The sequence below is a fragment of the Protopterus annectens genome, chromosome 4.part1 (genome assembly GCF_019279795.1).
Source record: "Protopterus annectens isolate FY-2018-M chromosome 4.part1, PAN1.0, whole genome shotgun sequence".
NCBI classification, from domain to species: Eukaryota; Metazoa; Chordata; order Ceratodontiformes; family Protopteridae; genus Protopterus; species Protopterus annectens.
Genome location: NC_056734.1, coordinates 516693947 through 516707086, shown reverse-complemented (window position 1 = coordinate 516707086; position 13140 = coordinate 516693947). Strand labels below are relative to the sequence as shown.

General features: G+C 42.6%; 1 protein-coding gene across 1 annotated transcript in view; it reads left to right on the top strand.

The window, feature by feature from the left end:
- Nucleotides 1-13140, top strand: part of ANO7 (anoctamin 7) — a 1683969-nt gene that overhangs the window by 329668 nt on the left and 1341161 nt on the right. Inside the window, exon 4 of the mRNA XM_044070329.1 lies at nucleotides 1162-1310. Coding sequence (XP_043926264.1) covers nucleotides 1162-1310 — 149 coding nt within the window. The remainder of the gene's footprint in view (nucleotides 1-1161; nucleotides 1311-13140) is intronic.

The following is a 13140-nucleotide window of genomic DNA, read 5'->3' as shown; positions in this document are numbered from 1 at the left end:
TTACATGAGAGTCCATGTGTTATATCACATGCATACTCAGGTAAGTAGCTTCAGGGCTAAGCATTTCTGTGTTTAGAAGTGCTGGATTTTGTGCGTTCATAGAAGTACACATTGAGCCACCTCATATGTCTGAAGTAAGCTGTTTCTGTCTAAGTATCTCTGGCATATATTCTGAGAGGAAGACTACTATTGCAGACTAATGTGTACAGCGGTATATTACCAGTTATTTATTTAAAATTGTAACTATGCTCAAAGATAACCTTGCCTAATACAGCTCCATCCTACTCCAGTTAGAACTACCCATTTGTTTTCTCCCTGCAGCTCTACTTTGCTTTGAAGTCACCAGACACCTCTCTCTTTTCTCAGGCATGAATGCTGTGCCTTTTGGCTTTTCCCGGTTAGGGGTCGCCACAGTGGAACTCTGGTCCGCTAATGATTGGCAGTAGACTTTTACGTGCCGAGTTGCCAGCCCTGATGCACAACTTTCAATGAAGGTACACCCATTCATGCATGTCTCCACACAGAAGACACTCTATCTGAGAGTCGAACCGGACAATGTCATACTGTAAGGCGACAACACTACCACAGCACCACCACCGCAGTATTTTCTCAGGCATGAATAAAATAAATAATGTGGTAGGGAATAATCGGCCACAGAAATAATGAGTGGATTCATTTTTTAAGTTGTTACTAGACGTAACTAATACACAATGATCTGCAAACTGATTTTTGTTTGAGATGTCTGATAATATATTTAGCGTACATTTTTGAAATAAATACATTTTGTTTCAATAGCTATACAAACTAGATTAAAAAAAAAAAAAAACTAATGAAAAAGGGTTAATCAGAAATGCAGGAAACGTAACTCGATTTTCCTTCCCAATAATTAGTTTGGAACTCAGCAGTTTGCACTTCTTGTGGCATTTGTAGTGTGTTTTCTGCTTTATGGAACTGACATTTCACCCCTTTCTTCAGTCTTTTCTTACTGTTAAAGAGGGGAACCCAAAAGGCAAACAGGGTGGCTTTTGTTTTATTAAATGCTAGTCAAAATTTAGTTGTGTTGTCAACAATGAATTGGTAATAGTCTGGATCTTTTGTGGGCCATTACTTTCAAATGAAGCTATTCTTGTCAGTGCGTCTTATCACACTGTTTGATTTCAGATTTTGTCCTTGTATGGGAGCTGGACCACAAGGAAAAAGAGATGAAGACAGAAAAGAGCACTGAAGAAAAAGGAACTATAGATCAACACGCAAAGTGGCGTGATAAGTTTCTCCATAAACTCTCGAAAGCAGGAATAAAAATGGAAAAGGTAAGAGTATAGAAATAGTTTGTGAGCATATCCTGTCGTTGGAAACTAGCTTTAGTGGTACTGCTCTCTAATGACAAAACAAAATTATAATGATAGTAATAATAATAATAATAATAATTATTATTATAATAACAGGGCAAAGTGCTGCTATTATAACACAGAAAATTATGCATAGGCAAAAGTGTACTTAGTAACCTTATTTATGAATTATGTTAACACTAAGATATAAGGTAGAAGAATAATGTGGTTGAAAGTCTAAATTAAAGCATATTGAAAGTACTATAGAAAATAGGACCAAAACATCAGTAACTATATTACAATCATAAGGAAAGCTGAACCTTGAACTTTTGGGTATATATAGCACTAATACAGTTTACAGTAAGTAGTAATGAAGCCTCATATTCAGTGAAATTATTTACCCTGTGCATGAGGCATAGTGTGGAGGTAGTTTATCCAATGAGTTGACAACAGTTCAGACAGACACTGTGGAAACTGTGCTTCTGTCTGCCCAGAGAACAGAACTGAAGTGGCATAAATAGTGCATTTTGCATATCTGCACTATCTACCTGACAACAGATTTGCAAACAGGGAGATTAGTGGTGAATATGAATGGAAATTAAAATACCTGGTGTAGCCATACTGGCTGCCTTACAAGGGATTTGTATATAAGATCTTTGGGGGTTGTAGCATTCAGTGACAAAGGTCACACAGCTGCATCTTGTACCTGTATATAGTGCAGATGTTCAGCGGGTATGTGTAATGCAACTTAAGATTCACAGCAGAGCAGCCATGTGCAGACTACAAGGGAGCAGCAGACAAGGCATTCAAGAGCTGTACATAATGTAACGTAGAAAGCACTGTGCGATGTACAAGGCAGTGGCTGTCATGGTGCATTGTGAGGGTTGCTTTGTGCAGTCATAGCTAAACAGTGCAGAAGACACTAAGGATGATGGGACAACATGATGGTACTGTGAATAGCAGAACCTATTGCAACTCTCTGTAGCAGCCCGTGTGCCAGTGCAACCTAAGACATAGGTGCACTGCAGCATTGAACACCATACAGGGAAAGAGAATGCCAATGTATGTCACCGGGGCTAGGCTAGTATGCAGAAACTTCTACAGTACAGATAAGAAACATTTATAAGTATGTTGCTCTTATTACCTGGTTCTTGTACCACATGTTCATTTGTGTTAGATATGGCCTTTTTACTCCATGCTCACAGTTATGTAATATAGAGACTATAGAGTCCTGGCAAACATGAGACTAAACTGATATCAATAAAGTCCACCAATGCACATTAATGCTGTTATTTAATTGCACTGCTATAACTGTAATGGCAGCATTATATAGACAACAACATCCAGTATGTGACTTTGGGTATGATAGTCAAACAAGAACAATTTCTCTGAGGTGTTTAGGACCTAAACACTTTACAAATAAAGTAAGTGAAACAGAACAGCTCAGAAAATTTCAGTTTATGAAATTCCATTACAAGGATAAAAGCAACAGTAAACCATTTGCAATATCTTTATGGAGCTCCTAAAACTAGTATAACTGGAGCAGTCCAACAGCTGATGAAGCACTGAGTTTCCGAGACAGTGAATGATAGAAAAGACTTCAACCTGATACCTCGGTTTGCATTCTAGGAGCTGGTTTCAGTCTATTGTTAGCTGAGTGGAAAAGGCAGAATGGATATCAGGGCATCAGCAACTCTTTGCGATTGACAGGATATAGGCCATGTGAGGCTTGTAAGTCTCAGTAAAGACCTTAAACACAGAACTGAAAGCAACAGTTAGCTAGTGCAGATTCTATAGTACTGGAATGATGTTATCATAATGGGAAGAATCTGTTAGATGTACAGCTGGAAATGTTAGCCCCACTATAGTCACTGCAGGCTATGGCTAAGGGCTGCAAAGAATAGGGTGCAGCAGTAATCAAGACACAAGAGCAGCACATACATGACCACAGGAAGGTCTCTGGGTGAATGAGTACTTAATTTAGTTGTTATTCCTAATGCACAAATTTTAAATTTGCTTCACCTGGTCCCTAAGTGAAACTATGCCATCTATGATAACAGCCAGAAAGTACACACTTCTAAAACACACACATGCAGGCACATGCTCATATACACACTCACACACACACACACACACACACACACACACACACACACACACACACACACACACACACACACACACACACACACATACATGCACCCACACCCACAGACACACACACGAAATACATTCTACCATATTCAAATATGGGAAAACAGGGAAATGTGGAAGGCTGTATAGCTGCATACATGACCGCAGTCATCATCATCTGTATAAGTCTGTCAGTTCACATCCAATTAAGGATATTCCTTGAGGAGTATTCAAGGAATGTAGTGCTGATACATGGTCCTTAAAGAAGGAGAGCTACTGCTTGATGCCACCAGCATAAGAATGATATCTTAAAACTCTCATAATGATCTCACCCAGTGATAACATACACACAATGAAAAGTAACAAAGCAAGGAGAGTGGCTTGGGAAGCCTTACATTCTAAGACTGTTCCTTAGGGAGGAAATAACTCACAGTATCACTCTCTGAGTGCTTTGTGAAGGGAAAGTGGCTAACCAGTTAAGGACTGTACCAGAAAGCCCACAGCAAATTCACAGGTTATCAGTGAAAACCCCATGACCACTGGTGACAAATGCCAACAAGAGATCAAGGAGGACCAAGATGTAATATTCATAATGGTCTTTCATCACATGGTACTCATTTAGTATCCTGGCATAAGCAGACTTGGCATTGTAGCAGCCCCTGAACCAAGGCTGATAGGGATTGAAGAACCATAATGTGTTTAAAAATATTCAGGCTGCATATATACAATCCTCTGTGTTAATACTACCCAACAAAGTTTGGTTAGAAACTGGGCAGTAATTTTCCATAATATGTGAATCTAAAGATTATCCCCAGGATGCACGAACAGCCGTTTTCCATGCAGGAACATTGTATGAGCTACTGCATGGAAAATGGCTGCCTAGCGATCCAGGAAAGTGCCGTTTTCACGTGCACAAGCGGCCCTACACTTTTCCTGCATGGAAAGCCGTGTGTGCGATAAAATCACCTCATTTGCTGATAAAAACCATGCAAATTAGGTGATTTCGCGATCCACGAAGCTGGCCTGACTGCGTGCAGGATCAGTGTCAGAGCAGCAATGTAGTCAGTTAGTAACTGACTACATTTCTGCATCTGAGCAAACGGAGGCAGGACAGCTTGTGGAAAGCATGTATTACAGTCAAACACACATGCCAATGGCCAAATATAAGGCTGTTGGCATTAATAATAGCTTATTTTTTTATGAAATCAAACGTTTTTTTTTTTTGGCCATTCACAGCCGTTTAAGCTTAGGGCAGTGGCGTGCAAACGGGATCATGCCGAAAAAAAAAAAAGAGAGAAAAGTCAATTTTAAGATAATTCTTCATTTTGCCATTATAGTCAATGGCATGCAGAATGTAAACAATGTGAGGTAGCGCTGGTTATCAAGGGGAAAGGGTCCGTCCATCTAAGTGCAGTAACTAAGGACTTACACACTGGGGTATGCAAATGAGGGGAGTTATAATTAATCACAGATTTCCTCAAAGTGTCAGCTTGTACCTAACCGTGTAGGTGCAGCAATACAACAGTGCAAGTATAAGAGCTGAATGACTTCACAAGGGGTGTGTCATGCTTACTGTAATCTCATTGGAATTCTGTGGCCCGTGTTTGCTAAGCACAGCTAAGGAAGGGTGTGTGTCTGAGGCTGTATTGTCTTATTCCATGAAATACAGAGCATGTTCGCATCCAGGGAGGGCCATTTCTGCTTAAAACTGCTTACATTAGCTAAACAGGTGTGTGTGGCATGCAGCAGGCATAAAAAAACAACAACAACAACAAAAAAAAAAACAGAGGAAATAGCATAACTGTTTACATCTGAGCACCAGGTATGCGCGACATGCCTCGGGGCTTAAATAGGAAGGAAGTGGGAAGGGGAAACAGCAGTAAGAAGGCAATCAAGGAGAACTAGCATATCTGGCAGGTGGAATGTATCAGAATCAGCCAATTACGCATGCAGCAGCCCGGCACACAAATATAAACTATGCAAACACCCTACAGACTTTTTTTTACCACAAACTCTACACCACCAGTGTACACAGATGGGAGATTTTTAACTGGCAAAAATAACTAAATATGTTAGCGGCCGCTGCTGCTTTACTCCATCAGTATGTGCTAGAGACTGAGGGTGGTGAGGAGGAGAATGCTGACAACTGACCCACAATGAGGAGGAGGAGGAGAAGTATGTACAGACCCAGGGTAACCTACTAGGGCCTACATGAGCTGGAGATAGTAGAGCGCTATAGGGTGGACAGGGAAATTCTACATCAAATCGTTGAGCTGTGCTGGCCACGCTGTACACACAGAACTAATACAGGTGAACCCATCCCAGTGGATACCAAGGTATGAGTAGACTTAAGAATACTAGCCACAGGTACCTTCCAAACACCAACTGGAAATATCATGGAGTTCTCACAGGCATCAGCAGCCAGGGTACACCACCAGTTCCTGGTTGTCATGACACAACATGCCAATGAGCACATATATTTCCTCACTGTCCATGAGGTGCTGACCACACATATGCGTCTCTTCCACGGTATAGCAGAATACCCTGAAGTAGTTGGTGCTATAGACTGTATGCACATCCACATCAAAGCACCACCCGGTGAGCGGGGCAGGGTCTGCATAAACCACAAGGGCTTCACCTCCATCAACTGCCAGGTCATGTGCAATGCCCAGGGCATTATCATGAATGTGTGTGCTGGCAGCCCTGGAAGCTATCATGACTCCCACATCTGGCATTGCTCACAGCTGTATCAGCCATTTGCCAGGGGGGACATCCCATTTGGCCATCTAGTAGGGGATGTTGGCTGTGCACTGGAGCCGTTGCTGATGACACCCATCAGAAATGCACACACACCCAAACAAGAACACCATAATGAGGCACACGCACAAACCAGGATCATTATAGGGCATGTGTTTGGGATACTGAAGTCACAGTTCCGTTGCCATTATATATCTGGTGGAGCCTTGCAGTACTCTCCAGCTACATGTACACAAATGTTCATAGTATGTGCCATGCTACACAATATGATCCTGCAGAAACAGTTGCAGCAGGAACAGCAGGGGGCATGGCCACACAGCCCCCCACCATTGCCAAGGCCAGCACAGGCACAGAGGGACTTGGAGGAGGAACATCCAGAGCCTGCCCCGTAGGCAGAAGGAGGCATGCACAGTTTGCCCAGGCCTTGGCAAAGAGGCAACGCATAGCACACACAGTGATACTGTAGTGACCCAGGGACTGATACCTCTCTCCAAATCACACAGACAGTAAAAGGGATGCCAAACATGACACTTCCTGAGCTTTACCATGTACAGGGAGTATACTATGTGCATTCAACATAGTCAGCCCTCCAGCGCTGTCCTCAATACTGGCCCAGCAACAAAGTAAGTCACACTTCCTATCAATTACTGAATGGAGTAGTATGTTCTCATACTTGTATGTATGATATGGATGCAAGCATGCAAGGGAATTGGGCGGCTGAATGGGAGAGCAGCAGACAGCTATGTGGGACAGCAGGAAATTCAAAACAAGTACTGGTGTCACCATACTAGGAAGCACTACACAAGGTGACATCCCCCACTGCAGTACATGTGATGGCCCAAAGAACTGTGGGTGCCAGTAGGTCACACACATGGATGTCAATGAGGGTCACATATCTACCACCAGTCTCACCCAGCAGGACAGGTGTAGATGACCATGAAGAAAGGCTGGGCTAAGGCCCCAAATGATGGCAATGGTGAACAGCCCCCCCCCCCCCAATCAGACCTACACAGAGGTACTACAACAGGTCTGGCAGTTGCATTCCAGTTCTGAAAGGTAAGAAGTCTGAAACTGAAATATATGCTATTAAGATCTAACATGTGTACTCTACTGATATGCCTCCTGTCCATGATAGGCCACAATACAATATGAAATGGAAGCCAACAGAGTAACCGAAATACCAGTACAATCATTTCAAATGTTAAAGTCTGCAGGTGTGCACCCCCCCCACAATCCCATTTAGAAATGCAGTAACAGATGGTCTGCACCACTCTCAAATGGCCTACAGTCCTCTGGCAAAGGCCCATGTCTCACCCATAGTGCCAATGTATGGAATGTCAGGGGGTCCCAGCTAACAACCTAACAGTAAACAGAAAACAAATGCAAGACCATGTTGACAAATGCCAGTAACATGCCTCCCCATGTCCTACTGCAAGGACTATGGATCAGGCCATAAATACTACTGGAATAAAGGCCCAAGTATAAGGATACATCTGAGATATTGCTTACATAGTGTTAGATGGAGGAGAGAATAACAGAGGGGGGTGTAGAAGCATGGATGTCATGTGTGAAGTCTGAAACTCTGTCTGCCCATACTACTCCCAACTGCAAACCCATGAATGAATAGCCACTAAACCACTTGTAAACCACAATGTGAAGGTAAACTGACCAGATATATTAGTCCTGCCTCTGGGATAACCTGAGTGTATATAGGTTCATAGGTAGGTACTAGGCTATTGGCCCTAGGGCCTATACAAGCCTAGCCAAAAAGGTACCCTGGCTTTTGCCACCCAAGAAAATTATTTTCCTGTGCCCCTGTCAAGCAGAACCACAGAAGAAATCCCCGGGTGAATTTCCTATTACCCATCCAATCATCAAGATTTTTCTTGAAGAGTGCTAATGAGGAGCTCTGTTTGACATAGATAGGTAGTCTGTTTCAGAGTATGGGAAGTCTCTGGGACAGGAATCTATCCCTCCAGCATGTTGTGTTTATTGTGGTGACAAGGTTTAGGTCCCTAGAGTGTGTAGCTCGGAGGGATTGGGATTTCTTTAAATGGAGCATGTCCATCAGCTCTAGGTTTGACATAGCTTTGTATGTTAGGCAGAGATCGCCTCTGAGTAGGCGATATGCGACAGAGTAAAGCTGGAGTTTTTTGAGTTGGTCTGTGTAAGGCATCTGTTTGAGGCCAGTAATCCTCTTTGTGAGGTATTTCTGTGGCCTTTCCAGCTGTTGCAGATGTCTTGTGATGTACATACCAAACGGGGCATTATACTCTATAATGGGTCTAATGAGGGATGAGTACAGTGGGACAATGACCTCCTTTTTTCTGGATGAAAAGCCCTTAGTGATGAGGTGTGCCACAGAGAAGGATTTCCTGACTGTTGTGGCGATGAGGTTATCGAACGTGAGACCACTGTCCACCTGTGTCCCTAAGTCTCTCATCACACTTTCAATGTTTAGTGTACTGCCACCTATGTGGTAATTCATGGGTACATGTTTTTTTCCAAAGCTTGAGCCCATGGCTCTAGCACCAGGCATCTGTTTCTGTAAGGCCCGTTTCTAGAATATCCTCATCATTTGGGGATTCAATAATGGCTCCCAGTTTGCAGTCATCTGCGAACTTTGTTAGCCAGAGTCCCTTAGTGTTGGCCTGTACTTCAGAGAAGTAGATGCCAAACAAGAGTGGTCCCAGGACTGAACCCTGAGGTACTCCACTTGTCACTTGTCAGGAGCTGGATTTGGAGTCAGCTACTTTTACAGTCTGGGTTCTATCAGTAAGCCAGTTGGCAACCCATCGAGTGACATAGGGATTTATGCCCAGCTTAGTAAGTTTATCTATGATTCCAGAGTGAGGGATGGTGTCGAAGGCCTTGGCAAGGTCCAGATAGGCTGTGTGGACCACCTTACCCTCGTTCACAGCTCTGGAGACTGATTCGAAGAAGTCAATCAGACTTAGGAGACAAGATTGGCCCTTCACAAACCCAAACTGGGTTGGGTCAAGTGTTTGAAGGTTGCCAATATCTTTGTTTATAAGTTCCATGATAATGCGTTCCATGCCCTTGCAGATCAGGCTTGGCAGACTGATGGGACGGTAGTTCCTGGGATCCAAGGTGGATCCCCCCTTGTGGAGTGGGATAACTGTAGCTGTGCACCACTCAGTGGGCACAAAGCCTGAGGTGAGGCTATGATTAAACATGACACTTAGGTGAGGTGTCAATTAATTTTGTAGTTCATGTAGTACACAGCCTGGGATGTCATCTGGTCCCATGGATGCTGTATTCTTAGCTTTGGAGAGTGCGGTTTCTACCTGTGTGGTCGTAGTACCAGAATTTGGCAATCTTTTGGTATTGAGATGGGCCCTTTAGGGGGTGAGAGGGGGTTGAAGTTGGCATTAAATCGATCTGCCAGGATATTGGCAATATCCTTGGGATCAGTATATTTAATGCCATTCTGTTGTAGCTCAGAGCAGATCTGAGCATTACCATTTAGATTCTTGACATAACTATAGAATGCCTTGTGGTTGTCTTTGGAATCTTTGGCAATTTTATTTTCATAACTAGCTTTTGAGGATTTTATAAGGGATCTCAGCTTCTTACTGAGGCTGGTGAGGGAGTTTTTTGCACCCTGGGATTTTCCTCTTTTCTGCAACAGTTTCTTCCTTCTGTTATATAGTTTGTTTATAGCAGGGGACCATCAGATTGGTTTCCTTTTTTTGGAGAAGAGCATCTATTTGGGATGGCACGAGTCATGCACGAGTGGATGTGCTCGTACAGTGCCTTAGTGTAGGATTCTGCAGTCATACTTTCAGATCCTGTCTGCATGGGTGTCATGAAGTTTGCCATTTCTGACTTCAGTAGCATGAAGCTGGCTTTGGAGACATTTTTCTAAGGAGGTTTCCTTACTGGGGGGTGGGGGTGGGATGTGGATGTCAAGGGTGATTTGCTTATGGTCATACCTGACCAATGAGGGGGTGACCACTGGTGTGGAGCATCTATCTCCCATGTTGGTAATGACCAGGTCTAGGATATTGGAGCTCCTGGTGGGACAATGGATTAGTTGATCCAGGGCGTAGTTGAAAAGCACCCTGTATTAGGGTGTTTGGTTGTATCTTAATATTTTCCAGTATGTTTAGAAAGGTGTAGTGAGAATCTTGGGGCATGGTGGGGGATCTGTAGCAAGCTACAATTTGGATTGCAGTCTTACCTAGTTTTAGTTGCACCTGGAGAATTTCAGATGCATTGTGTTGGACAACTAGCCTGGAGGTGTGAATATCCTTGGTGAATATGGACACTCCTCCACCTTTGGTGTTTTGGTCTTGGTTTTGTGGCCGAAAAGTGTGGTAAGAGTTGTAGCCTGGTATTGCAGGGATGATCTGTGGAGCCCTGAACCAGGTCTCAGTTACTGCACAGATATCAATGTTCTCCATTTTTAGGAGTGCCTCGAGAGAGTGCATTTTGAGGTTTAGACTTCTAGCATTGAGTAGCATTGCCTTCAGATTTTGCATGCTTGTATCTGTTACGTTGGTGGTTTTATCCTTTGAACCTTGCCTAAAAAAGGCACTATAGGGGTGGCAAGAGCTTTACCCAATAACCTGAATCCCAGGGGTGACAGGTGCAGACCATCTCTGGCAAAGCATCATGGTTTGTCGATCCTGTCTTCCCAGGCAGACAAATACTGGATCCCCTTTGAATGACACCAGAAGATGAGCCAATTGTTGAAGTCAATCATTTTGTCCTTATACTGTGGTATCATTCTGGGCGAAGGCAGGATGCTACTCAGGGCTGGGGTCATACCTGCCTCGGCCACATGATCCAAGAGCTCTTCCATGTCTCTTTTCATGTAATCCAGGGAGGTATGCCTCAAGTCATTCTCTCCTGCATGGACAATGACAGAGTTGTATTTATACTTGTTGTGGAGTGACTTGAGTGCATGCATTATGTGGCGGATCCTGGCACCCAACAGGCAGCTGACTGTAATTTTCTCCTTGTTTAGCCTGGTGAGTGGGACATCAGTGTGCCTGACTATAGAGTCACCTATGACTAAAGTGTTGGGTACATTGTCTTGCCTTAGGGGCTGTTGTTGGGTGGCACACTGGTGTTGTGAGCTATGTGTCACTTTGGTTTTGACTAGTGTTTGTTTGCATTTCAGCTTCGGAGGTCTAGGTTGCTTGGGCAGGTTAATGTTAAGGGCCTCCGCATATGTGGGTTTAGTGTTGCTATGTGTGGGTTTTAATGGTGTGGGTTTTGAAGGGCTATGAGTTGCTTGAGGTGTAGTGCAGGTGTTAACCTTCTCCTCTTGACTATCTAGCACAATCTTGGCTGGAGAGAGCTTTGCTTCCAGTTTTGCTATGTAAGTTCATCTTTCGCAGGTTGTAGTTTTGGGTGGTAGGAGGAGAGGATTGTCTGTGCACATGAGGCAGTTGCCGCATTGCCCCAGTATGCCCAGATTCACCAGGTTGACAGGAGAAATCACCAGAATCTGACCCTTGGACATGCCTGTTTAGGTGCTTTTTTGTAAAGTATAAGATCTGTTTTCCCTTATATTTGCAAGGTACTTTGCAGTTATAGGCTGTTTAGTGCCTGCGATTCATTTCTCCTTATTGACAAGGAAAGTTGAGTGCTTGTATCAGTTTCAGGCTTTCTAGTGCTTTCCAGCAGGTTCTAGAGCAAGTGCTAGTCACAGGGGTTCAGATTTTAGTGCTACTACTGAGATACCAGCTAGTTCTAAAGGAAAATTTGAAGAGCAGACTTTCTGGCACCTGGAATAGTTTAACTGTAGCCTCGTAGTGCTGCACGATGCGAAAGATGTGCAAACACATGCGTTTTTAAGCCAGAAAGTTAGAAATCAGCCCAAAAAGGCTAATAAAATTACAATTTCAGAGCTGGAAACCACTCCTCTAGCGTTAGATAGGCAGTACAATGCTCACCACTCCCACTGGTAAGCAGTAGGACTTCCCTCTACCACAGCAAGGTCTGGATAGCTCTGAACACAGAAAATAAAGTCCTGAGACAAGCAAAGCCTGGGATATGGACTGGCTAGGAAAGGTGGGAAACATGCAAACAAGATAGTATTTTTTTTGTTAAAACAGACTAAACAATGCAATAATACAGTAAATAAACACAGAAAAGGCTAACACACTTGAGTGTGTAGTGCTAAACAGTAAATGCAATTAAAACTCTACAAAATTAGCAATTTAAAACTTTTTAAATGAAGCAAGGCAAGTGCACAACTGAAAAACTATTTGAGGGAGTAATACAGCAGAATAAGTAGCTAGTCTACATATACAGAGAAGTCTATAGATACAGAAAAGCAGCTAAAACACACAAACAATTCAGATACAGTGCAACCTAGAGCACTTGGGTTGTAGCAATATTAAGACAATTACAGTTATAATAAATGCTCTAAAATATACTCTGTATTTCCAAAATATTTGAGAAGCACAGTCAGAACAGAAGGAGAGTCAGACAAATTTATTTTGAAAGGGAAAAAGGAGAAACAGAAGGCCTTCTCAGGTGTTCTAAAAAACAACACGAATTCTCCACCAAACGAATTTAATGTGGCTATACTCCCTTTTATACCAACCACAATTGAATAATAATTAATTACTCAATTAGTACATCAATTTAAAAAAAGTTTTTTTGTTTAAAGCGGCATTACATACAAAAGCAATAAATATATAACATGAAAAAACTATAATATGTTACAATAAACATCTCCAGTTGACTTCTTTATTAAGACCACTAGGTGATAATGTATTATATTTCAATATATAAATAGTTTCTTTAAATAATAAAATATTTTTCAACAATCTGTCATCTCCTTTTCTAACAAAAACTTTTTCTAAAGTAGTACACTCCAAAAAATTCACATTACTATTATGTTGTTCCATAAAATGTGAAGCTACTGGACTTTCTATTGCTC